The sequence below is a fragment of the Sciurus carolinensis genome, chromosome 8, assembly GCF_902686445.1.
Source record: "Sciurus carolinensis chromosome 8, mSciCar1.2, whole genome shotgun sequence".
Lineage (NCBI taxonomy): Eukaryota > Metazoa > Chordata > Mammalia > Rodentia > Sciuridae > Sciurus > Sciurus carolinensis.
In genome coordinates, this window is record NC_062220.1 from 135,457,045 (window position 1) to 135,484,644 (window position 27,600).

The 27,600-nt window shown below is 51.0% G+C and overlaps 1 protein-coding gene across 5 annotated transcripts in view; it reads right to left on the bottom strand.

The window, feature by feature from the left end:
• Positions 1-27,600, bottom strand: part of Rnft2 (ring finger protein, transmembrane 2) — a 68,307-nt gene continuing 40,707 nt past the window's right edge. For 3 of the 5 annotated variants that reach the window (XM_047562428.1, XM_047562429.1, XM_047562430.1), the window contains exons 8-11: positions 14,687-14,836; positions 13,425-13,490; positions 13,173-13,274; positions 1-3,300 (exon numbers count right to left, since the gene is read on the bottom strand). In XM_047562428.1, coding sequence (XP_047418384.1) covers positions 3,166-3,300; positions 13,173-13,274; positions 13,425-13,490; positions 14,687-14,836 — 453 coding nt within the window. In that variant the 3' untranslated portion in view covers positions 1-3,165. Of the gene's footprint in view, positions 3,301-10,547; positions 10,570-13,172; positions 13,275-13,424; positions 13,491-14,686; positions 14,837-27,600 lie in introns of those variants that run through there. The other 2 variants (XM_047562431.1, XM_047562432.1) reach the window with 2 other exon arrangements.

Below are 27,600 nucleotides of genomic sequence, written 5' to 3' on the forward strand. Positions count from 1 at the left end.
TATCTGACACCCGCCTCACGTCTGGGGTCCACACAGCCAACAGCTCCCATGGTAAGCACTGTACTTGTCCACTGAGGCCCCTCCTGGTCCCTCTGACCAGTTCTGTGTTCCCAGCCTGCACCTGAGTACTCTGCTGGGCCCTGAGGTCTTCAGAGGCCTCTCTTGGACATTGGGACCTCCTCGGTGAAGAGCCTAAGGAGCTTCCCCCATCAACAACCTCTGAAATGCAGAGGTCCACATGGGATCGTGCAAGGTTGCGACTTCCTCCCCAGAAGTCGCCACTAGCTTGGCTGCTTCCCCTGACTCATTCTGTTTCACCCAATCCCTTACCAGCTCCTCCCGGGAGCACATCCCCAATAAGCCACATGCTTCTCGACAGGTTCTGCTCCGGGAGCCACCAGCAGAAGAAAAGGACCCACCCCAGGAAGCCCTGCTTCTCATCCGACTGAAAGTTTCTCCAGGACCATCAGGTGCATCAACAAATGAGATTTATTGGCAGAAGGGTACTTGGGGAGACACAGAGACACCAAAGGAGCTGTTTGTCCTAGAGCAAAAGTGCTGGAAGACTCTGGGACTAGCTTCACATTTCTTCCTTAGCAGCCAGGATGTCCCCGAGGCTCCGCACATGCTCCCCCTTGGAAGGTGGAGAACCTGTTACATCCGGGTCCAAAGCATGCTTTTCTTATTCCTGCACATTTATGATTCTCAGGCTTTTCACCCGAACAGGACTGTTCCTGAGGACTTCACGGAACTTGAGCCAGTGAATCATAAAATATTAAGAGCATGATCCTGGGAACCGGACACTTGCTCGATGGATCCTGTTTATAACAAGCGAGTGGCGCGTCTTCCCGGGGAATAGGAGAGGGGCATTGTTCTTTTCGGGTGGGGACTCTTGACTGCTTTTACCCAGGTGTTGGGGAATTCAGGAAAACTCTGCCTTATCTCACTTACCATGATATTCTCCAATTTCATCCAATTGCCTGCAAATGCCATAATTTTATCATTCTTTATGGCTGAGTAATATTCCATTGTATATATATACCACAGTTTGGAAAACTCTGCCTTAACCACTGTAGCATCCAGGGCAGATGTGAAATCCTCTGACCTGGAAGAAAACCTATAGATGGCATGTTCCCCGGGAGGGCAGGGAATGAATAAATAAAATCCTAAAGGAAACCATCCCACCTGACCCAGAGGGTCCCCCACATGTGACTCTATAATGTCAGAGACGTGGCTCATTATTTGTAGAATGTGTGTGTGAGACGTGGGTATAACTGGCAGAACCACTAGGGTGAACACCTATATAGTAACCTACAGTTAGCATCTGCGGTTCCAGAGGATCATATATGAGATTTTGCCACCCTCCCCAATGGCTATGGGGAGAGGTAAAAGTGACTTCCCAAAGTCACATAGTTTGCAGTCAGGATTCCAGGTCTGACCCCCAGTAGACGGTGTGTGGCTCCACCGCAGGTAGACACTTTCATAAATCATCCCCCGCTCCAAATTCCGGAGCATCTGACGGCATCCGCAGGCGGGGTGATCCTTCTGATGAAAACCACTTGCAGAAGTTCCTGTTGCTCCCCTCGGTTCTCCCTCAAGGCACAGAGAACAGAGCAGCCACATCCACTCAGCCTGCTCCCCCTTCCCACTTGATCCTCCAGGCGAGTGGGATTGTTAGCATCATGGCCATCGCCATAGTAACGGAGCTTGAGAGATGCCAGTCCACCCTGGAAGGGGTGTCTTGCTGGGAGCCAGCCATGCCAAGCAAAGGAGGCAGTCCTGGAGTGGCAGCACCCAGCGGCACATGTCCCGAATTCGGCGGGGGACGTGGCCGCGAGCCTCCCCCCACGTCCCTCGGGGGCTTGCACTCATCTGCTCAGCAGCCACACAGACCGCTCTCTCTGTAATGCCGCTGGCGCCAGCCTGTTGTGCTGAGGTTGACAAAGACAGAGGAGAACCGGGAGAAGGGGAGGGCAGGCAAAAATCCCAGTGGCTTCCGTGGGGTCACCTGTGCCATCTCGCCCCCGATTTCAAAGCAGGAGAGTTGCACGAGCAGACCAGCAGCTCTTTTCATCGAGATTACGGAACGTGGATGGCTACTGTGCTCTGGGTGACTCATGGAAAGGTCCGTAATAGGCATTGTTCCTTCTGCTCTGAGGGTCACCAGGGGAGGGAGCAAAGTCCACCGGAGCTGTTGAGGCCTGAGACTTAAGTAAGGGAGAGGACAGAATAGGAGGAGGAGGAGAGAAACCACCATGGGAGACCCAGAGGTATCCATGGCGGGGCCAGAGTTGATTCTTTCTGAAGCCCAGACTGGACGGAGCCTCCCAGCCAGAGTCTCCCAGCCAGAGCCCAGGAAAAGAGCAATTTTAAGGGCCAAGTCGTGGGGAGATTTCCGGAGCTGGTGCTCACCATTAGCATTATCAGTGAGGACCGTCCTGGACACCCGGCGCTGATTCTTAACCCTGGAGGGGCATTCGAGTCACCTCTTGTGCTTTTGACGCACCGGGTCTGGTGGCCCACACCTGCAGCGTCTGCACGCGGCTGGGGTACGGCTCTGAAGCCAGACCGGGCCTGTGTTGGACACGTGGTCCACCCTGGTGGAGCTGGACGACTCTGGGAAAGTTCCCACACCAAGCTCTGTGCCTCAGTTTCCTCACCTGGCAAAGGCACGGACCAAGAGCACCTCCACCGGGGCTGCTGGGGACGACAGGAAGCCATCCCAGCAGGATGCGCCACGCTCTGCTGGCGCACCAGGGGAGCCTGGGGCCTTAGGCTTTCCCAGGTGAAGAGTTGGGCATTTGTGTCGTGCGGCTGCCTCACTGTGACTCTGATCTGCAGCCTGGCGGTGGGGAGGCAGTGATCGCGGGGCTCCTCCCGAGCCGGCAGCGTCCAGTTCCAGTGCGAGTCCGTGACAGCTTCAGGCAGTACCGACCCCCTGACCGAGGGGCTGGACGCCCCGCCTGGGCGGAGACGCCTGGGTCAGGGGAAGGGCGCGAATACCAGCGGCTAGAAGAGGGGGCGCAGGTGAGGGCGGGGCAGGGCCTCCTCTGGGGCTGGAGGCCGAGGCATGTGGCGGCAGGACGTCAGCGCCGGAGGCCCCCAGCGCCCGACCCAGGAGCGCGGCCCCTCGGGCGCCCGACGGGACGCCCGCGGCCTCCAGCCCTAGTACACCTGGAAGTGCGCGGAAGTGGCGCCGTCCTTCCAGCAGCGCAGCGTATCCACGGCCACCGAGCGGCAGAGGGGACAGGTGCGCTCCCGGTCCAGCCACAGGCAGAGGCACTCCTCGCAGAACACGTGCTGCGGGGACAGCGAGGCGCGCTGAGAAGCTGGGACGGCAGGCGACAAAACGGCGCCGCGCCTCCCGGGAGCGCGCTCCAGCGGGGAGACGGTGGCACCAGGCGCGTCTGGCCTCCGCAGACGGTGAGGAGGGACAGGGAGGGACGGGGCCTGGGAAGCTTCACCCACACAGTGGCATTTGGGTAAATCTTTTTAAAAAATTTTTTTGGTGCTAGGGAGGGGACCCAGGACCTCATGCCTGATAAGCAAGTGCCCTACCACTGGCCTACATCTTGCAGGAGAATGAGGAGTGAGCTCCGATAATACTTGGGGGAAGAGCGCTTCTGGCCAAGGGAACAGCATGGGCAAAGGTCCTGAGGTCACAATGTGCCCAGCACGCTGGAGGAACTGCAAGGGGAATGTGGTGAAGCCAGGGGGCTGGGGAATGGAAGAGGGAGGTGAGGCCAAAGAGCTGATGGGGATTGCAGGCTCTGCAGGGCCTTGTGGACCCTTCTGAGGACTTGGGCTTTTATTTGGAGAGTAGTAGGGAGCCATGGCAGAGCTTTGAGCAAAGGAGTGACCTGATATGATTTGCAGTTTAAAAAGACCCATTTGCCTACTGGGTTGAGTATAGAACACAGGGCTCCAGAAAGGCAGCAGGACTGGGAAGACCAAGTCCACCACTCTCAGACGATAGAACTGGACAGGCGATGTCACCTCCCTGTACTCCAGTTTCTTCATCTGCAAAACCAGGACTGTAACCGCCTTTTAAAATGTGTGGCTGGGGTTGTGGCTCAGTGGTAGAGCACTTGCCTAGCATGAGTGAGGCACTGGGTTCAATTCTCAGCACTGCATAGAAATAAGGAATAAAAGAAAGACATTGTGTCCATCTACAACTAAAAACAAAGATGTGTGGCTGGTCACGCTAAGCCACTGAGACATGACAACTAGACACACTGCACCATCCTTGACAGTTTCCTGATGGGGGACGACACCTCGGTTATAGGGTTCATCTGGAAAGTAACTGGAGTCATTTTGAAGCATTGCCACATATTAGATAATATTTCACATCACTTCACATTTCCTGGGTGTGCCAGCAGAATCAGGGTCATGGGAGACTGGGGCCTTATTCCTGGAGACAGGCACAGAACTATCTGTGGATGAAGAGTTAACACATCTGCTACCCACTCCCCACCGGTTCAGGGGGAAGTCTTATATCAGGAAAAGGCAAACGTGGCCAAATATGGATGATGAGTGAATCCAGGTGAACAGAAGGTGCTCATACTTATGATCTTCCATGTCCCTTTAGGTTTGAAATTTTTCAAAATAAAAAGTTTGGGGAGAGCGGCAAGATAAAAATCCGAACAAAATGTTTTTGGAAAAGTGAAAAAAAAAAAATACAAGAAGGTACTTGCACTAATGTCTGGCAAACAGTAAGCACTCTATAAGTGTTGGCTATTATCACAGTAGCGGTTGCCCATCATCTATTATTAGTCTCTCTAGGTCGGACTGTAAGCTTCTTGTAAGCTCGTTCATTGCTAGCCTGGTATACAGCAGGTGCCTAATTGCTGACACTGCTCTGTCAGAATGCTCCATGATGCGATGGGGGTACGGTGTAACAGAGGGACTGGTCTGCTCTGGGAGGGAGTCAAGGAAGGCTTCCTGCAGTGAGGACTCCTGAACTGGGGGCTGAGGGGATTTAGGAGTTGAGGGGGTGATGAGGCGGGTTGGAAAGAACATTCCAGGCTGAAGGAGAGATCTGTGGGAAGGCAGTGAGGTGGGCCTGGGGCCCGGGGAGAGCAGTCGGTCAGGAGCCCTGAAGACCAGGATGGGGTCTCACTGTGGTCTGCGACCCGGGGGTCAGCAGGCCCAGCGGCTTGTGATTCCCACCACGATCCACACCCTCCATGCTGCCACCTTCTCCCCTTCAGACTATCAACCCTGGGCACCTGAGGTCAGGGACAGGCAGCAGACCTGCCAGGGACCGATGCCCTTCCTCCATCCACCCGCTGGGTGCTGCCTGCCTCTTCTGGAAGCCTCGGTCCCTCACACTCTCCCTGTTCTGTGATGTCTCTCCAGCGCCAACCCTCGACTCCGGCACCACATTCTGGAATGATCTGCGAACAGATCATTCTGCCTTGTCACTAAACTAGTTTTCTGGGGTCGGGAACCAGTTTTATTCTGAGAGCAGACCTTGCTCAGATGCTCAGTGAGCATCTACTGGATGAAGGAACAGAAGCGGGACCAGGTCACGTGTGCTACCCTGGAAAAAGGGGTGCTGGAGTGGGAGAGCGCAGCACACCCCTGTTCACACCAGGCTCTCGCCTGGATCGACTGGGGAGCCCGGAGCAGTCACCCGAGTTGGCAGTGTTTCCATCCATTGAACACACCTTCATTAAAACATTAAAATTTGGGCTGGGGAGATAGCTCAGTCAGTAGAGTGCTTGCCTCGCAAGCACAAGGCCCTGGGTTCGATCCCCAGCACCCCCCCCCCCAAAATATTAAAATTTCACAATTTTTTTTTTTTGTACTTGGGATTGAACCCAGGGGGTGCTTTGCCCCGAGCCACATCCCCAGCCCTTTTTATTTTTTATTTTGAGACAGGGTCTCACTAAGCTACTTAGAGCCTCATTAAATTGCTGAGGCTGGCCTTGAACTTGCAAACCTCCTGCCTCAGCCTCCCAAGCTGCTGGATTACAGGTGTACTCCACCATGCTCAGCAAAAAAATTATTTTTCTTTGAAATAGGGTCTTGCTATGTTGCCTGGGCTGCCCTCAAACTCCTGGGCTCAGGGATCCTCCAGCCTCAGACTCCAGTAGGTGGGGCAACAGGTATGTGCCAACACGCCTGGCTTTACACACTTCTAATTTGATAGATCTCAAACACTTGGATCCTAAAGCCAAACATTCTACATTTCACTCCATTATTGTTATAGATTTTATGCAATTTTTTTTTTTTTTGGTAAAAATGTGGGGTGTGGCCATTATGTGAAGCTTTTCTTTTTTTTTTAAATTGTGTTGGTATTATTAAAAATTACTGGTTACTAAACTGTCTTTGGTGCAAGCTCAGGATGCACGGAATGTTCATGAATGCATATTAATGTAGTAGTGATGGTTATGTGGTGAAATATGGTTCTTAAAAATCACTGGTGTCCTCAAGGAATTTTTGTTCATGTGAGTTAAATCTGTCTATATTTACTGTATTAGAAATAGAAAATGAGCTGGGTACGGTGGTGCAGGCCTGTAATCCCAGTGACTTGGGAGGTTGAGGCAGGAGGATCGTAAGATTGAGGCCAGTCTCAGCAACTTATTGAGACCTTGTCTCAAAAGGAAAAATAAAAAGGACTGGGGCTGTAGTAAAGCGCCATAGTAAAGCATCCCTGGGTTCAATTCCCAGTAGCAAAAAAAAAAAAAAAAAAAAAAAAAAAGAAGAAGAAGAAGAAAAAGGAGAAGGAGAAGAAGGAGAAGAAGGAGAAGAAGAAGAAAGTATATATTCCGTCCGCCACCAGAACAATGACCTCATCATGGGTCATCACAGCCTCTGGGAAATTCCAGTGTATGTTCTAGAGTGACCAAAGTAGATGAGATCTTAGTATTATTATAAAAGTAGTTTTCATCTTGTCGACCCCCGAAAAGGACTCTGGGAGGTACCTGGAAAACACATCCTAATTGCTGATTCACTGGCATCTGTTCTGCCCTGGAGGGTGGCACAGTAGTTACTGCTTCCTCTGGTGCAGCCCCAGACTTGGGCAGAGCAGGGACTCTGATGGTGTTGCTGAGAACAGAATTCAGACCAGGAGGGAGACTCATGGGACTCTAGGCTGGAGAAAACCCAGTCCCTGCCTGCCAGGGGCTGACCCTCAACTCCTCAGAGAACTGGGCAGGGCGGGATCTGCTGCCAATTGAGGAAGTTCCAACAGCCAGGACCGCCAGGGCCCTGGATGAGGCAGGCAAGACCCTGAGCCCCCTCTGCATCTGGAGAGAGAAGAGCCCTACAGAGGGAGGGGAGGGGCTCCTTCCCAGCGGGTGCGAGTAGGATCCAGGGGTCAGTGGGGAGCGCAGGCAGGGCTGAGTGGTCATGCGCACCCTGCCTGTGTCTCCTGGGGCACAGAGTAGCACCCCGTTCTCACCTGAATCTCACCCAGACTGTGTTGTGCCCTAAGGCTCAGAGTAGGCAGGAAAAGTAGGGGGCTTAGGACAAGACCCCCCACAAACACAGAAGCCAGCCCCTGTGTGAGAAGGGACTTTGAATGAGGAGAGAGGGCCATCCCTCGGCCTGGTGCTTGGCAATCGGCGTGCGCTGAGAAGGAAGAAGCAGCTAGGCCTGGGCGCAGGTGGACAGATGCAGGCGAGGAGCACAGGACACCATCGTGACCTCCTACTCAGCAGGGACACTGTACAAAGCACGGCTAATGACCTCGTGTGCACATCTTGGCCCAGTCACACAGCAGACAGATGGGTCTGGAAGACTCAGGGAAGCCACGTGCCCAAGGGCACACCTGCTAAGTGGTGGGCTAGAATTCCATGTCAGAAAGGTGGGAGTCAGGTTCTGCGATGGCCCCAGAGGTCCCTCCTCATGGCATCCACCTCCCCTGCAGCCCTTCCCCTGAGTAAGGGCTGCCCCTCGTGACTCTTCCAAGCAGGAGAATACAGAGGAGGCGATGGAGTGTCTCTTCCGACACTAGATCACGAGGGACTGCAGCCTCCGTCTTGCTCTTGCTCTCTGGGGCTTCTCGCACGCTTTGCTCTGATGCAGCTAGCCTGGCAAGGAACTTGGGGTGGCTTCCAGCCACAACAGCTTGACAGCAATGGGGGCCTCCAGCCCCACAGCCTGCGAGGAGCGGAGTCCTGCCAAGCAGCTCCCCGCTGGGCCAGAAGGTGACCACGGTTTGGCTGGGACCGTGACGGCAGCCCGTGAGAGACCCCAACATAGAGGAGATAGGGAAGCCGTGCCTGGATTCGGATCCTGGGAAACTGAGATAATACACGTTTGCAGCTTGAAGCCAGTAAGTTCTGGAGTAATTTGTTATGCAGAGGTCAGCGAGGGCTGAAAGAAATGTCTGACTCTGTGTCAAAAAGTTCTTGCCTATATATTCTGCTCTGCGGAGTGTGCACACAGGGAGGCTGAGGGAGAAGGTCTGAAGAGCTTGATTATGAAAAGTAACTTTACTGAAAATGTGGCCACTACTAGAAAGGGGACACACACACACACACACACACAGGCACACGCACACCTGTAACCACAGATCCCCTTTAATCTCACAAATCAGGCCTGCCACGTCCAGAACTAGACAGTCTTAGACACCAATACTGAATATTGGTATAACACGCTGCGCTTTTCAAAACCTATATGTAATTATGCACACCCACCATCACATATAACTATGTTAAAAATATCTACAGGTTGCCTGGGGCAAGCACTTTAATTCTTGGGTGACAGATGACATGGATGGTCAGTGTCACCATGAAATGTGCTTGGGATACGGTTGGTACTCACGAAGTCCCTGGTGCAGAAGTGAATGAATGGAAGTCATAGCCAATCCCAGCTCAGCCACTGGTTTTCTGAGGGGGCCAAGTGCAAGTCTGGCCGGGCAGAGCTCGGCACAGTCTCAAGAATTTCCAGGAAGAGTGCTCTGCTTCTCTACAGCAGCCCTCGGGACGTCTCAGAGCGAGAGGCCAAGCCTCATGGAAATGGCGGGTCTGGTAGCTTTAGGGGCTCTGGATCTGCTACAAGGAACAGTGAGAGTTGAGGCAAGGGCGTCCCTTTGCCTTTCTGAGTCGAGTCTCCTTCTGTGTTAAACAGTGGACTCTTTCCCTCCAGGGCCCGGTAGGGACTGAGGCAGCTACGGCCTCTGAAGGGTCAAATGTGAGCACCTTTTAAGACAAAACTAATCGGCGCCACCCCTCTGTGGCTGAATGTTTATATCATACATCATTCAAAAAACAAAACGAAACAAAAAAACAAACTCATAGTGACCAAGAGTTGGAAAGCAGTTTCTCCTCTAAACGCATGCTCACTCTTCTCTTGGGCAAAGGAATCCTTTCAACAAACCAAGTTTCTGACTTTGTGTTCAAATCGCCTGTTCTCCGCTCCCTGGTAGCTGGGTGGGAGGCGCGCCACGAACACCGTGGAGAGACAGATTAAAACACGTCTGAGCAGAGTTGCAACCCCTGTACGAGTTCAGTGTTGGTCAGACTAGCTTCAGTGGACAATCTGCTTCCCAGGCCCTAGCTCAGGGGGTGGGGTGGCGGCTGAGGACGGGACACATTGAGTTTCACTAATGGCTCTCTGAAGGAGAGACAGGATGGTGCTTTAGCTCAGTGGGTTCTTCACATCACTCTTTCATTTGCACATCGGATGCTCACTTATCTAATGACCCATCTGTCCATCTGTCTATCCATACATGCAGTCACCCACCCTCTTATGCCTCTATCCACCCACCTTGGACACACCCATCTACCTATTCACCCATTCATATATCCACCCATCCATCCATTTATAGTTCTCTGTTCACCCATCTGTCCATTCATTTGTCTATACATGGAGTTACCCATCCGCTTAACCTCTATCCACTCACCTTTGCATTCACCCATTCACTTGTCCACCATCCTGTCCATCTGTGTGTCCATCTATCCATCCCATCCCATCCATCCATCCATCCAATCCATCCATCTGCCTGCCTATCCATCCTATCTCATTAATCCATCCATCCATCTAATCCATCCATCATCCATCCATCCATCCATCCATCCATCCATCCATCCAATCCATCCATCTGCCTGCCTATCCATCCTATCTCATTAATCCATCCATCCATCTAATCCATCCATCATCCATCCATCCATCCATCCATCCATCCATCCGACATTTACTGGTCCAGTACTGTGGCTCTACTGCTAAACAAGGCAGGCATGGTCTCCACTTGCAAGTTACTTGAAGTTTGGCAACAGAACTTACACTACCAGTTATCCAATGAATTATCTAGCTAGCCACTGCAAAAAGTAAAATGAAGAGAGGAAAAAACACAGGGATCTACAAGACCATAGAGCTGGGGACGTGACTCACCTGGGGAAGCAGAGTCAGGAAAACTTTATGGATGAAGTAACACTCAAGCTGTGTCATTCATTTGTTTGTTAATCCAGTGCACGCAGAGGTCAGCAAATCCCTTTGACCCGTGCACGTCATCTCTACCCTTCCAGGTGCAGCTCCCAGGGGCAGGGGGACACTGACATGTGTGCTCAGCTGAGTGATGTCACTCCTCGTCTAGGACAAGGTGAATTTCTAATCCAGCTGTGCAAAGAGTGTGGTGGTACCAGAAGAGGAACGAGAGGGAGACAAACAGATTGATGCTTAGAGAGATTGCCAGAAAAAGAAGGAAGACTTTCACCTTGACATCATGTTCAAATAATCCCTGCGACTGGGAAGGAAGTACAGATGGTTCCGAAGCATATGAAAAGATGCTCATCCACGCTCGTAATTAGGGAGATGCAAATTAAATCAGTGCTGAGATAGAGTTTGTCACCTGTCAGATTGGCAAAGCTCAAAGGAGGCTTGATAACACTGTTTTGAGGGAGGGGACAAGAGGCCATGTCACACTTGGCACTGGGGGTGTAAGAGGATATTGTCTATATGGAGGGGAATCTAGCAATAGCTGTCAAAGTCGTGTTCCCTGCAACCCTGGGAATTCCACCCCTAGGAATTTATCCTACGCAGAGCTCGTGCACTTGTGCAACGGAACGTGTGTCCCTAAGAGCTACTGTGTTCATTCAACCCTGACCATGAGACAGGCACAGCTTTAGATATTTCACTTGGATTAACTCATCTTCCCATTTCAGAATCTTTGAGCTAGCCATATTTGTAATAACAGAAGATAAAAGCTACTAAAGGCCTATCGATAGAAGAATGGTTAAGAAAATCAAGGTCTATTCCTAAAATGGCATGTTACAGTTATTCGACCATAACACAGAGTAAGGAGCGATCCCTAAGACAGGACTGTGGGTTAAAAAGACAAGGTGCAGCTTGGGTAGAATATGCTTGAACTTATATTTTTTTAAAAAAAGATAAGGTCATGTGTGTACCGAGTTTTTCTATGCATACATATATATATGTGTACATGTATGTTTATACGTGAATATGCATGTGCCTAACATATATGCTGAAATTCTGTAAAACATCTCTGGAAAGATACAAAGGAAGGTGGTAACAGTGGTTGCTTGTGTAGGTTGGCAGAGGATTAGGGAGCTGGCAGTGGGGGGAAGGGGAGGTGGCCTGTTACCATCTTTTGTATATATTGCCAAACATTTTTTTTTTTAAATAAACTCAATTTTGGAATAATTTTAGTCTCACAGAAAAGTTGCAAAAACAGAACAGAAAATGTCTGGATAGCACTCGCTCAGTTTGATTTTCCTAACATCATCTTCTTGCATTGCTGTGGTACACTCATCAAAGCTAAGAAATCCACATTGACACATTACTATTAACTGAATTCCCAGCTCGATTCAGATTTCATAAAGCTAGTTTGTAAAAAAAAAAAAAAAAAATTTAGTTGTTGATGGACCTTTATTTATTCATTTCTTTATAGGTGGTGCTGAGAATCCAACCCAGGGCCTCACATAAAGCTCTACCACTGAGCCACAACCCCAGCCTCTCATAAAGCTGGTTTTACCAATGTCCTTTTTCTGTTTTGGGATCCAAACCAGGTCCCATTTTGCATTTAGTTGTCATGTCTCCTTAGTCTTTTTTTTTTTTTTTTGAATTTCGATTCATGCAAACACATTATTGAGATACAGGGAAACAAAACTAGAAGTTAGATTAAAAACAAATTCCTTTAAAATCCCCAAACAGTGACAACAAAAACATTTTTGCTGATGCTAAAAGAGGACCCCCTCGCCTGTCCCACCTTGGGGGAAAGATGGCGGACCATCTGCCTTTCAACTCCTTCTGCTCTCCAGGCTTCTGTCTCCTCCAAAAAGCCTCCCCAGCCTGGAGCTCATCGCTCTGCCTGGGTCCCCTGGGATGCTGCATGAATCTCTCTTACACAGCACTTATCACCGCCTGCCTTGTTTCATAGTTATTTATGTATGTGTCTCTCTCCCCAGGGAGGCCGTGAGCTTCCAGAGAAGGGGACAGGATCTGCGTGCCCTCTGCCTCTCCTTCTGATAGGATGCTTTGACCCCGTACACTTTGGCTGAATTGACACCTGGCCCCTCATGTCAGGGAAAGGAGGGACACATTTAGCGAGTTAAAAGGGGCTGACCAGCACTTACCACCATGGTTTGGTGATTCTTAAGTAATAATGAAAACAAATGGTAATAATTACTTATAATAATAAGTATGATATTACCAACTTCTATGGTTAAGAAATCAAAGCTTAGTCCTTTCCATAGATAATCTCGTTGAATCATAAAAGCTGTATGAAGTAGGTATTATTATTTGTGTATTATCTTTTTTGCAGTGCTGGGAATTGAACCCAGGACCTTGCACATACCAGATAAGCACTGAACCACTGTACTATATCTCCAGGTACCTGAAGTGGGATTATTATTAATATTATGCTCATTTTATACATGGCTGGGGGAGATGCAGATGGAGACTACTGCTAGGATTCACACTTGGACCATTCTTACACTGCGCCAGACTGAATTTGACATTTCTATGTTTTTACAGATGACATGAGGCTCAGAGAGGTGAAGTCACCTGCCCAAGGCCAGTCAGCTATTAATAGGAAGAGCTGAGATTCAAACCTGGGTCTGGCCGGCTCCAGACTTGACAAGGTTGCTCCCCAAAGCCCAAGCCAGAGCCCTGAGGTTTGGTCACGGGACAGGCTTTTCCAGGGACAGGGCCTTGCTGTGCCCCAGCCCCAGTCCCCTAATCTCCACCTGAGCCCCACTCACCTGGCACAGGAGGATCAGAGGTTCTCGGAACTCAGCCTGGCAGATGGCGCAGATGTCACCAGCTTCTGTGCACTGCTGCCCTGTGGCTCGGACCCCATAATTCTGTTTGGGAGAGAGAGACAAACACTATAGATCCTCGTGGGAGTGAGGCCCTCGGGAGCACTGTGAGATCGTGGGGGAAGGAAGGGGCTGCTTTCATTTCCAGCTCCTAGTTCCCATGACCTTAGGCAGGACCACTGGACACCGACTCACCTGAGAGGTGCACAGGAGCTTCAGGGCTTTTCTGACTCCACCCACGCGGCCACAGATGTCAAATGACTAAAAAGGAGAGCAGAATGATGGCTGAGAAGTGTCCAAGACTTGCTTGACCTTTGTCTTGCTGCCTGAGAGCCACAGTCTCCCAAGCTACCTAAACCACCACAGAAAATAAATGGCATGCATACTGCATTCCTCCTCTCCCAAGTCCAGGGCAGGCATTGCTAATCAATTATGGCACGCTTCCTCTGAGCCCAGCCAGAGCCTGATAATCCTCCTCTATCCAGCACTTGTCAGCCACTGCCAGTTGATCCATGAGCAAGCAGAATAGACCCCCCTGACTGATGACGCATGGCTGGGTGGCTAGTCCCCCCTGGAGGAAGGAAAGGTGTACATTCTCCCAGGATCTTCTGAAGTCAGAGAAACAGAAAACTTCCAAAGAACAGGAGAATGTGTCTGTTTTCTGGGGGAAAAAATCCTGATTTGTACTAATAATGAAAAAATACTGTGTACTGACCGATTTGAGGAGTTAGGGGTGTGTAAGATGAGTGGGATATTTTTGAGATAAGGAGAAAAAAAAATTTCAGTGACCAGGAGGTTAAGTGCTCTGGGTTTTGGAGGCAGCCTGCCTGGATTTGATGCTTGTTCTGAGTGACCTTGGGCAAGTCACTTCATCCCCCTTAAGCCTCAGTTTCCTCACCTACACAATGGGAGCAAGATGGGTAGGCAGGCTGGTTGTTGTGAAGATGACTATGTGAAAAGATAGCATATGGTGAGCTTCACAGGCAAGAAATTAGGCTGGACTGAGCCATTATAGGTAGTGATATGTGCTCTGCTGTGGATGATAAGCTAAGTAAGAGACACTAATTAAGAGAAGCCAAACACAAAAGGCGGTGCATTGTAAGATGCCATGTAGCTAAAGCAGCCGGAAGACATAAATTCACCGAGACAGACAGTAGGTCAGGGGGTGCCAGGCCTGGGGGAGCGGTGCAGGAATGAGGAGTGGCTGTTTAATAGGTACGGGGTATCTTTTGGAGGTGAAGAAAATATCTTAGATGTATGGTTGGCACGTCATTGTGAATCTGCTAAATGCCACAGAGTCGCAGATGGTCAGGGGTTAATTTGATGTTGTGAATTTTACCTTAATTTAAAAAAGAAAGAAACGAGCATGGTTATTCCAGGCTCACCAACAGCCCCCGGGCCTGGCTAGGGAATGCAGCCTTCTTTGGGTCCCCTCTGCAGGCCTGGGGCCACCTCACCTTGCAGAGACTGTAGAGGACGATCAGAACCCCTCCCAGGAAGTAGCTGTTGGAAGAGTCGTCACCCATGATGTATTTGTACCACAGCTGGATGGGGACCAATGATCGGAACAGCTGGCTCAGCTCCTCGATAACCAGATAGAACTTCCCCTACGACCACACAAAGAGCATCAATTATTATTAGCAATAAAGACCCAGAGGACCAAGCTGGGGGTGGGGGGACTGGCCCAGCAGTAATGACATTCCAGGTCACAGGCAGGCCATTAATCAGCTCTGGAAAGCACTCAGGCCAGCTCTAATGGGGCCCGATATGGCCAGGGAGACTTGGCCCCTGCCTGATGTCCTCACCCAACACCCACTAGCCCAGAAGATCAAAGCACTGAGGATCGGGTTTCAGGGAGGGAGAAACCCTATACTTTTGGTAGAGGGCTGGAGTGTGGTCACTCTTGGGTCCTTGCTGCAGCTTGGAAGGCTGAGCACCTGGTACAGGGAGAGGGTCACTCTCCCCCACACCGCCTAGAGGCTAATGGAGGCATCACAGGTGACTGCCCCAAGGTGAGTCCAGGAGGACACTAGGGGTGAGGCGATGCATATCCCTGTCAGCTCAGCGCCTGCTCCAGCTGAGGAGGCAGGATGGATACCTCCCACCAGGCTGGGTCTGACTCTCATCCTGCTGCGCGTCCCTGAGCCCGTGTCCTCTCCTACAGAATGGGAACCACAGTGCCCACCTTATGGAATTTCTGGGAGGATCAGAACAGATGAACGGACAAGCACGTGGCACTGTGATTGGCTACCAGTTCTAGTCTCTTTCTTCCCTTTGCCCACTGGAACTTTCTGGAAGTCCCTGGAACTTTCTGGGGTTTGTGCTATAAAGTGGAAACGAGAAAACCCCTGCCCTGAGGTGTCTAATGAAGGTGAACATACACCTGTCCTGTGGCCCTTCAGTTCTACACTGAGGTCTCTACCCAAGGGAAATGGAATCTACGTCTGCATGTACACAAATGTTCTCAGCTGCTTTGTCCATAAAATTCCCAAACTGGAAACAGCCCAAATGTCCATCAGTGGAAGAACAGATAAAGAAATTCAGGCAATATTTATATAATAGGATACTGTCAGCAATAATAATCAGCAAATGGCTGACATCTGCTGCAACGTGGATGGATCTCATAGACATTATGCCAAGTCAAAGAAGACAGTTATCAATGACTACATTGTGTAATTCTGGTTTGTATAAAGTCCAAGAAAAGGTAACACTAACCTGGAGTGGGAAAAGTCAAATCTATGCCTGCTGGGGGTGAGGGGTGTGGAGGACAGACTGCCGGGGGCATCACAGAATTTTGGAAAGTAGAAATATCCTATCTGTGGATTAGGATGGTGGTAATATGGGTGTGTACCTTTGCCAAAACTCACAGAAATATACACCCCAAATCTATGCATCTTCTGATATATATTTACATTATACTTTAATACCATTGATAATAACAAAAAAAAACCATAAAAATAAGCACATAACCCTAACCTAGGCATCCATGGTCTAAAAATGTAACTTTTGCTCCATCCGTAATACAGATAAAATAATTAAGGATACAGGCCAAGACGTGCCCTCGGGAATGGTTGCTAACAGCAGTCTTTGTAACAACAGCGAAGAAGTCACAAACGAAATGTTTAAAAAGACTCTTGGTCTGATTATATTAGAGATCTATAATGGAAAGCCAGACAGTCATTAAAAAAAATCATCCCTCAAATCGGCAACTTTATGGTGAAGAAAGCAAACACGAACCACACTAGCCACACACACCACGTTAACGGAGCGGGCAAGGTTAATATCCCCGTAAGAGTCAGGGTGACGTCCTGAACTCTGATCGGACGCTCGGGGAAGACAAGGAGCACATCTGTGGGACTCACACCAAAAACGTGTAACCTCCATCTGTTCATCAGAAAACAAGGGACAAACCCAAAGGAGGCACGGTCCACAGAGGAACTGCCCAACACACTCCACACTCATCGCTGGTCAAAGACAAAGGAAAGACCAAAGAACGGTCAGACAGGAGGAGAAGCCATGCAGTGTGGCGGGCGGGGCCGGGGCTCAGTGGCCGAGCGCTTGCCTAGCGTGTGAGGCACGGGGTGCGATCCTCAGCACTGCAAATGAAGAAATGACTAAAATGAAGGATTTGTGTCCATTTACCACAACAACGACAACAAGAAATGCAACATGAGATCGAGCATTCAGTCCAGGACCAGGAAAAAGGTGCTGGTGAGGCGCTGGCAACATCTCCATGGGGTCTGCAGGTTGGTGGAGAGTAACAGTACTGATGTCCACTTTCCGGCTCGGTTGACCATTCCAAGGTCATGTTAGCGCTCGGGGAAGCTGCCTGAAGGATACCTGGGCTCTCAGCACTGCTTTTAGAACTTTTCTAAGTCGTCAGTGATAACATTCATTGTCTTTGTGTTTTTCTGCTTTTTTCCTTTCATTTGTTCAAAGTAGAGGGGGAAAGTTTAGAAAAACATGTTGCTCATCGATCAACTCGATGACCTGCAGCATTTAGACAGACTTTATATCAACCTCTTTAGATTCATCTTGATGACTCAGGTCACTCAGAAGGGGACCCCTGGAAGGTGGGCCACACATGCCAAGGACCAAGGAAGGGATCCACTCATCTTTACCTTTACCTTTGTGACTAGTTGCTTCTCTGTTGTGAGGTCACAGAGTTTCCTGAAGGGTCTTCCTTTTACCTCCTGACTCCCACCAGCCCCTCACGCCCAGAAACATTCCCTGGAGGGGTGTTATGGAAGGCGGTGGTGGGAGAACAGAGACGTAGGGGTGGGTGGCCACCATGTTTGTTTTACATGGCCAGTGGTCCAGCAGCCCCAAGGATGTCAAGGTCTGCCAAGCCCTTCCGTAGCCTGAGAGCTGGTCCCAAGTTCTGCAGAATACTTGTGTTTTGATCTTTGTTTTCCTGAATCCCCCAACTTCAGCTGCCCCAGGCTTTCTCCATGTCTCCCAAATTGCTCTTTTCTAGGATCTCTCACTCCTGCACGTTCCATCTTACCCTGGACCAAGTCTCACCTAACTTCCAATCTTAATCTGTTGACCACTCCACCCTGAATTCAGTGCACCTCCAGAGAATTATTTTTTCTTTTCTCTTCTTTCCCTCTCTCCTCTTTTTCCATGCATTCATCCATCTGCCCAACCATCAGTCTGTCTATCCACCTGTCTGTCCGTCCATCCATCCATCCATCCATCCATCCATCCATCCATCCATCCATTTGTCCATCCATCCATCCACCTGCCCATCTGTCCAGTCATCCAACCATCCATCCATCCACCTAACCACCAGTCTGTCTATCCACCTATCCACCATCCATCCATCAAACACCCATCTGTCCATCCATCCATCCATCCATCCATCCATCAAATCACCCATCTGTCTATCCATCCATTCTTCATTTCTTTCCTCTTTTCCTCTGTTCTCTCCTTCCCGTTCAATGAAGCTCCCTTCCTTCCCTCTCCTCTATTCCTTCCAAGCATTTCTCACTATATTTGAAAAATGTTTTTAGTATTCGTCTCTCCCACTGGACAGTGAGCTTCATACAGGAAAGGATTGTTTGGCTCTGGAGAGATCCTCAGCATCTATCCCTATAATAGGTGCTCATTTAATAACCAGGGTCCTCCAAAGCCAAAGATTCCACCCTCACCACTTGTGCTAACTTCCTGGAGTTTGCTGACAGTGAAGGAAAGGTGAAACAATAGCAAAGAGTTAGAATATCAAAGAGAGAATTCCACTTTATAAGCAAGCAGCGATGTCACAGAAAATAAAATTACGGGAGAGAGTGCCTATGTGACACCATGTTAAAAGTAGCAATTAGCTGCTGGGGTTGGGGTGGGCCACTTTGAGAGGGAGATCAAACCACCGAGGAAAACTGGGCATATCCCAGTGAAACCATCTCTCGGTAATTAAGCAGTTTTATAATTCCGGGTTTCTTAAGCATGTTATTTCTGACGACCATCAAATGGAGTGTGTGGTTTCTCTGGGGTGTCAGAGAACAAGGGAAGAGATCTGGGCATGAGTGGTCTGGCCTGCCTGTCACCCGTGCGGGCGGGAGGAACAGTAGCAATTGTTGCAAGACTTGCTGGGGCGCAGAGGTTCTGGGCTCGGATTCCGATGGGGGGGCAGCAACAGTTGAGTCGGGAAGGCGGATTCTATTTTGACTTCCTCACTGCCAGGCTGGGGGCGGGACAAAAAGTGAAATGGGAAACACGGAAACAACAGAGGCTGGCTCCAGAAGGAAGAGTGGGATGCGGAGAAACAAAGGGGACTCTCTGAGAATAATGCACCTAGATGGGAAAAGTGATTTGAAAAATTATGGGGATGGAGAGGAAGAGAGAAGAGACCTAATCAGATACTTGTTAGCTGCTTTCATGGGGAGCAATTCACATGGTGTGATGAAAGCCTTAAGTCTTTTGTCCCCCTCTGTATCAGGCTTCGTAATGAATATTTATATAGTTTTGCCTGTTGATGAATCTTTTGGGTACACAGGACTACCTAGTGGTTAGCGGCATGGGATGTGGGCTTCCAAGGTCAGATCTGCCACCTGCTAACCTGGTTGATTTTGGACAACAATTGAACTTCTCTGACCCTCAGTCTCTTCATCTATAAATGGGGTTAAACACACACACACACACACACACACACACACACAAACACACACACACACACACATGCCTACTGTGGTGTGCTGGCTACCCAGCTCTCTGGGGAGGGGAAAGGCCCTGATCTGTGTGTTTGCCAATCTGTGGTGTAAATACTCCCACAAGGAAAATTTCAAGGTACTAAGGGTTTAACAACTGCTCACAGATTTCCTGAAAATTTAACCATGAGCTCTCACCAGCCCATGCAGCTTGGATCCCAGGCACCAGGGTGATCAGAGGATTAAAGAAGGGAATGAATCCCAGGAAGGGCACCAGGCATGACACGGCTGGAGCCGAGCCTCATGATAATCGTGTGGGCCTTCTGTTGTCACCACCTTATTTTAGAGATGAGACAATGCAGATCCAAAAGAAGGAGCAGCTAGGGATCAGCTCGGCGGGAGAGTAGGTACCCCACGTCTCTCAACACTGCCCAACCCTGCATCCTGTTCTCAGTTCCTAAGATAGTCATCCCTGAACAGAGTCTATAGTTCATTGTTATATCCCAAAACGTGGGGGCTTGTGTCTTTTTGACAGTGCTGTTTCTGTCTGCAGAATCTAGAAGATTCTAGGCTTGGCATCAAAAGGGGTGCTCACTCCAATCTGCTGAATGCATTGGTGTGGGGTGCTCTGTGCCCTCATCTGTAAACTGGAGATAATGCCTCGGAGGGTGGGTGTTAATACAAGCACCGTGTAGCAGCTCCTTTAATTCTCACAAGGACTCATAAGATCCGAGCTATCACGATCTTATCCTTATTTTACTGAGGGGAGTAAGACACAGAGAAGTTAAGTCCCTTGCTCAAGGACACACAGCTAGTAAACAATTCCTTGGGAAAGATGTGCAGTGTGGAAGGAAGGAAGGGCCGTGGCATTGGGGGCGTGTCTCAACTCCACCTTGCCAGGCAGAGAGGTCCTGGAGTGCGGGCAGGCACACGAACTTTGGCATCGGATGGCTTGGGTTTGAAGTCGGATTCTGAGTTCCCTGGGGCAAGTCACTCCATCCGTTTATACCTTCATTTCCTTGCTGGTTATATGGGGCTGATGGCGGCCCCCGCCTCTGGGGTTCATGGGAGGATAAATGAGCTCATGCCTGTGAAATGTTGAGTTCAGCACCTGGCACGTGGTAAGGGCTCAGTAAGCGTTGGTTGTAGCACCGCGAGCAGTCTGGCAAGTGTAAAATATCCTTCAGATGAACTGAATTAAGCCTGCTTACAGGCGATGGCAGAGGCCCAAGAAGTCAGAGTGGGGAAGAATTGATTTTTCTGTGCCATTGCTGATAATGTAAAAACAGCGTTAAGAGTACCATTTGGAGTCGGAGAGCAAGGGGCGCATTCTCTGTGACCCTGGGCGAATGGTTCCTCCCTCCCTGGGTCTCAGTGTTCTGCTCCCTCTGGTGTGATGTTGACTCAGCTCTGACACATGGGCTTCTTTACACTGTTAACACAACTCTTCGTGCCATTTTGGGTTGTGACGGACAGCTAACTTGAAGTTAGCTTCCTTCAAAGAAGGAAATGCACTAGGTCAAAAACGGGAAGGCAGGGGTGGATCTAGTTTCAGGTACACCCGGATCCAGGAGATGCCACCATGTGAAGACGTCTGTTGCTATGGCTGCGTCACTCCTCCCTTTCCCCTCTCTCAGCTCAGGTTGTCTCTGCTCCTCTGTGTGTACATGTCATTCTCTTTGGCCCAGGACCCAGCCCTCGGTAGGTGACGATGATGATTACTGAGCTCTCATCGGGCTATGTACATGGCAGGCGCCATTCTGCGCAGGTGCTATTAATACTCCCATTTTACAGATGAGAAGATGGAAGCCCAGAGCGGTTAGGTGACCTGCTCCAGATGTCACAACTCGCAGGGGCAGGATGCGTCTGTATCTGTGATGAAGATGGCAACCCCCTAGTGAACACTCCAATTCCCACAGAAAGCAGGAATCTTCTGCTTCCCTGGGCCATTTGTCAAACTGAACGACAAGCTTGGACCACCGGGTTGGAGTCAAGCCTCGGCCTTTGCAAACCAGCTCTGGGTCAAACTTGGTCATGAGGTGCTCTGATTGGCCAGGCCTGGTCACGTACCCCTGCGGTGGGCGGGGCCGGTGACTGACAGTCCCTTCGGACCCACAAGGAGGGAAGGCCGGTCCCCCCAGTGGCAGGGGTGTCGGCAGAGGAGGATGGAACAGACTGGAGCGCGGCCGTCATTTCAAAGCCCCCTTGAACGTGGGGAAAACAAGCTGAATCGCTCCAGCCTCCGGGGCAGAAGGGCCCCGGGTCTCCACGGAGACCTTCCCCGGTTGCTCTCCGTCCCCGGGACGGCTCGTGGAGCTCCCGACTGCCGCTGGGGACCGGCCGCGCGTCCTGCCCCGAAATCGGCGGGCTGGGCTGGGCCGGCTTGGCTGAACACAAAGGCTTGTATTCCCGGGAATGTTTTCCTGGGAAGGCGGCCTGCGGGTCTGCTGTGACTGTGGGGTTGTGCGGGGATCACCGCGGCCAGCGTCCTTCTGGACAAAACAGCCCCAGCGCGACCTCCGACGGGCTGAGCCGACCGGCAGGGGCTCCATTCGGAGGAGGCTGGGGCAGGGGCTGGGGGGCTCATAAGCACTCTGAGCAGTGTGACCAGGAGTGGCGGGAGAAAGGGGTCGATGGAAAGGACTGGCGACCAGAAAGCTTGCTAGAGAGGAGCACAGAACGGGAGGGAGAAACAGGAGGGCAGATGGGCTGTGGCAGAAAAGCACAGAGAAATGGCAAGCGTCAAAGGCCTGGGGACAATGGCACCCAGGGCTACAGACAGGAGAGAAGGAAGTGGGGGGGGCAGGGGACGAGAAGAGGGCAGTCCACCAAGCACAAACCATGGGCCGGGAATTGCAATCAGACGCTCTTCTTGTGGGTGGTTATGCTCAATTTCCATTTCTCAGATGAGAAGCCCAAACACAGAGGCAGGGGAGGGAAGAGCAGAGAGGCAGAGGCCAGGCCAATCAGAGCGCTACAGGAGGAAGAGAGAAACAACACAGCAAGCCGGCTAGGCGGGCTCACAGTTTGGCATCGAGGTTTCTCGGTGGAACACTTAGTGGCTGCATCCTGGCCCCAAACCCTGAGCACCTGAAGAGATGGGCACTGCCATTATTGGCACCAGTTAACGAGTGAGGAAACAGACTCAAAGAGGTGAGGATGTTGTCCGAAGTTGCTAGACAGTGGTAGAACCAGGATTTAAATCCTGTCTGACTGCCCATCCGATGCTATGAGCCATGTGAAACACAGGGAGAAGAAGGCCCTAGTAGATACAGTATGATGACCAGAGAGAGCAAGAAAAGAGGCAAGGTTGGGAAAGAGAGGAATGGAGAACTGAAGAGGGCAGATCAGATTCTGAATCATGGGTGCCCTTGGTGAGGGGTACTGTCGGGAAGAGGGAACAAAGGAGCCTCGTGGGTGCTGGAAATGTCCGACATCTGCAATGTCCAATACAGAGTCCACTCATCACATGCATCACGGGCACTTGAAACGTGGCTGCTCGGAACTGAGATGTATTGATAATCTGAACTACACAGGGAAATTGCTTTAGAAAAGCAACAACAGACAGGTAAAATACCTCATTAAAATTTTAAGTCGATTACATGTTGAAGTTACTTTGAACATATTAGGGTTAGTGAAAAAATTAAAAATGTCACCTGTTCCTTTTTTGCTTAATGCGTGGCCCGTGTGACTTCCTTAGACCCTATTGGCCAGCGCAGTTGATAACCTGATCTGGGAGGTCACATATGCATGCAGCCACAGCACTTTACAGCACATGCTTCAACACAAACAGGGCGAACAGAAGACAGAAAGACCAGCCAGCCTGGTTGGAGAGGCCTGGAGCACGGCGGGGGCGGGGCCCGCGAGGGGCGGGGCCGGCGGCGCGCGTTGCCCGGCAACGGGCGCTGCAGGTGACGTCACCGGCCAGCGGCGGCCATTAATCCCCCTCCGGGCGGCGCGGGCGGGCCGGGCCGCCTGCCTCCTCCCCCGGGTCCGGATGAGATCACCCTGGCGGGCGGCCGGCCGTCCCCGCGCTCCCAACAAATCGACTCCTCGGCCAGCGCCGGCATCTCATGATCTCATGGCCCCGCGGGACGGCGCCGGCCGATGAGGTCACAGCCCCGCGCCCGGCTGTGCGCGCCGGTCCCGGGCCGCGGCTCTCTGCCTCGGCGGATGGCGACCTCCGCGAGGCTCTGGGGGCGAAGGGCTCCGCCCGGTTACCCAGCCAGGGCAGGGCGGCACAGGGGCCGAACCGAGGCGGCACAACTGGTGTGCCTGGCTGTGCCCCAAGCCGCGGCCCGGTTGCCCCGGTTCCCTCGCCCTGGTGGCGACAGTGATGATGGCCAGGCCAGCTGGGTGCCCCGGGCATGCTGGGCACTTCATATCCAAGTGACTGTTCCACGCGACAGCAACCGGAGACGCCGTAGCACACGGATAAGAAGGCCGGAGGGGTGAAGTGACGCTGCAGGGCGGATGGGTACCCGCTCCGCCTGACCCTGCGGAACCTGTGTGTTAGGTACACCACCACCTCCCCGCGCCTTCTCCCAGGGGCAGCCATCGCACCCAGTCAAAGGTCGGGTGAGGCCCTCTTAGAGGGCTTCACAAATTCCCCCCATTCATTAACTGCTCACCCAGCCCAACACACAGCCAGGAATGCCAGGGACACAGGGAGGCAGGGAAACAGCTGGGACAAGGCCTGAGTCCCCGCCCGTCAAGAACACCAAAGCGAGGACCATTACCAACCCCATTTTGCAGATGAGAAAACTACATTTAAGTCAGATGGCAAAGAAAGGACTGGTTCTGGCCCATATATTATTTCCACAGAGAAAGCCCTTCCTGTCAACCTAAATGCGTTCTCTGGGAATTATTTTCTTCTTGGTACTTATTGTAATGTCATGATTTGTGCTTGTCTTTGGTGATGATCCCCCCAATCAAATGAGAGCAGGACCTCTTCTGCTTCAGTTGGTCTGGTTCATTTGCCATCTTTCCCCGACATTGATGCAGTGCCTGCCATACAATAGGCAATATTTTTGGAGCAAAAGCAGAGATTTGGCTCAGACTGGTGGGCAGTGCTGACATCCAAACCCAGTTTTGTATGAGTGTAAGGTGTGGGCTTATTCCATACTTTCTAGGAAGTCCAAGCCCCTTGGCACAGGTACCTTACTCACAGTAAAGTCCCTCTGGTGCTTGCTCAGAGCCTATTAATTCTAAGTTTACTATAGTACTGACAAGCTTGAGCTCTGGTTTCCTAACTAGCAGTGTTCCTGCTTCACAGCAGAGAGGAGAGGGCAGGAGAAAGAACTTGTGGGAAATCAGGTATACCTGTGCCTGCTGCACTCATGACTAATAGCTCAGCAAGGAGGGAGATATAAAAACTACAAAAAAGCAGACATGAGGGAAACAAGGAGATGATAACCACGAAACCCTGGGGTTTCTTATGGGCAGAAGGAAGGGAGACGGATGGAACCTAGGAGTTGTACATGGGATTTCTAAGGCCTTAATATGTTGAGCTGGGGACATGGCTTATATGTGTTATTTAAAAAAAAGCTACAAGCTGAAAATTTGCCTGCCCACCTTAAAAATTGACTATAATTACCGGTGAGGCAGGGGGCAAATTACTGACCCAATTTGTAAGTGAGGACCACAGGCTCAGTTTCAGAGAAGTTCATTTTGGCTAAGTGGGAGACATGGGATCTGAATCCAGGTCTATCTGATGGCAGTGTGGATCTTCTGTAAAACCACTTCAGCTTCGGTATCAAAGCCTAGAGCCATGAGAAATGTGTGTCACCTTCTCCCCACCCCACTTTCCTACAAAGGTCCTTCCTCTGCTCTTCTGGCTCCCATGCCCGGGATGAGGAGGTCAGAAGGCATACCAGCGGCTGTGATCTGCTCCTGGTGCTGTGACCCTGGGGACCAGCTGATATCTCTGCCCCTGGGGCGGGGCTGAGGCTCCCGGGAGCTGCGGGCTGCGAGTGGAGATCTGCTCAGCAGCAGCAGCAGGTGCACACCCAGTCTCACTGGCCACAGTTCCCTTGATCCGAGTGCCTCAGCCTGTGAAGGAAGGACCAGGCCACGTGCCCCAGCAACTGTGTACCAGGAGCTTCCTTATAACAGGGCTGCTCCTGGGACCTGGGAGAGGCCTCATTATAAGATGTTGATGATTAAGCCCCAAGTGGCCTGGGACCCTGTTAGCTGTGGAAAGGCGGCCTCTTCCCTGTGTCCTAGTCCCAGGTGGACGGATGTGCTTACATGTCCTCATGTCAGCTATAGTTGTGGGACAAATGCTCTGTGCTGCAACTGCCCCAGGCTGGCAGCCCCTTCAGGCATGAGGGAGCAAGGTGCAGGGAGGGACAGAGGGATATAGATGGCAGAGGTGCCTCCATTCCTGGGGGCCTAGAGCCCAGGACTGTGAACTACACCAGCATAGGCACCGCTGTGGAGCTGTCCTTATGCTGGGAGGACGAGTTGGCCCATGTCACAACACTTCTCAGTTTCCTCATTTGCACAGCAGAGGATGTGACAGGCTCAGTGACAGCCCTCAGAGATGTTCACATCCTGATCACCACCTCTGTGAATATGTCACCTCTTACATGGCAAAAGGACCTTCGTAAGGCCAGGTGTGGTGGCACATGCCTGCAATCCCAGTGGCTCGGGAGGCTGAGGCAAGAGGATCAGGAGTTCAAAGCCAGCCTCAGCAACTCAGCGAGGTCCTAAGACACTCAGTGAGCCCCTGTCTCAAAAGAAAAAATAAAAAGGGCTGGGGATGTGGCTCAGTGGTAGAGGACCCCTGGTTCAACCCTGCGATGGGGAGATGATCCTAAGAGTCTCATCACAGAGGTTCCCATCAGAGTGAAGGAAGACAACGTGAGAACAGAAGCAGAGGTTTGACAGATGTGCTCTGAAGACAGGAAGGGGCCACAGCTGCAGGAGGCAGGGAGCCTCTAGAGGCTGGAAAAGGCAGGAACCAGGTTCTGTCCTGGGGCCTGCCAAAGGGACCATCCTACTGCACCCTGACTTTAGCTCGGTGGGACAGATTTTTGGACAGATGACTTATAGAATTTTAGGATCATCATTCTGTGTTGTTTAGTCAGTTAAGTTCATGGTAATCTGTTACAGCAGCCAGAAGAAACTAACATAGGGGAGAAACAATTCCCGTGCCCTGAGCACAGTGTCAGAATGGAACAGGCAGAGCCTCCCTGATGAGCTGGTTTCCGAGGCACAAAGCACCACCCAGGGTGGGAGTGGCCTCTGGGACTGTTCTCCTTCTACCACGACCAGCTACATAATTTGTAGAGCCCAGTGGGAAATCGGAATGTTGGGCCCCTGGTAAAAAAATTACAAATTTCAAGACAGTGATAGCAAAGCAAACCAAAGGTGGGGCCCTTCTGCACAGGTCACATGGCTATGCAGCTGCCCCTGCCCCTATTCTGCTGTAGCCACACCAGCTTACTGCTCCTTGAACTTGCCAAGCATGCTTCTGCCTCAGGGCCTTTGCACAAGTTATCTTTTCTACTTGGAATTCTCTTCCTCCAGATATCTGTGTGGCACACTCCCTTGGCTCCTGTAAGTTTCTGCATAAATGTCACATCCCAATGGCCTTCCTTGACCACTATCAATGAAAGCAGCCTCAACCACAGCATTTCCTGTTTTACTTTTTACCACCTGACATAGGCTTATTTATTTCAGCATCTTGTCTGTGGAAGTCCCCTGAAAGCAGATACTCTGCTTCTTCACTAATGGATTTCCAGGACCTTGTCCTGAGCTTGGTGCATAGTAGATAGTAAAAAAACAAAAAAGCAACAACAACAAAATCGGTAGCTGGATGGAAGAATTAGAGCCCAGGACAGGGCCAGCGTGGAGCAGGTGCTGGTGGCTTCTGTAGTGGTGCAGTGACAATTATTATCATCCCTACTCCTAGGGAACGATGGGAGGGGTGGCATCTTCCATGCAGCTCCCTCCCCTCGGCTTACCTGCTATTTTCAGTAAATAATTTATTGTGCCTGCCACTTACTGAGCTGCAGTGATCAAAAAGTTTTGACTGACACCATCTTGCTTAATCCCGACAGTGGTGGAGTTATTATCCCCAACACACAGATGAGAAAACTGAGGCTCACCCAAGGTCCGTGGCTAATTCATGAAGCAGCTGAGACAAAGCCTGCTTGACTCTGAGCCCAGTAGCTCCTCCCACACAGCGTCACACTGTCTGCCTTGGAAAACGTGCTTCC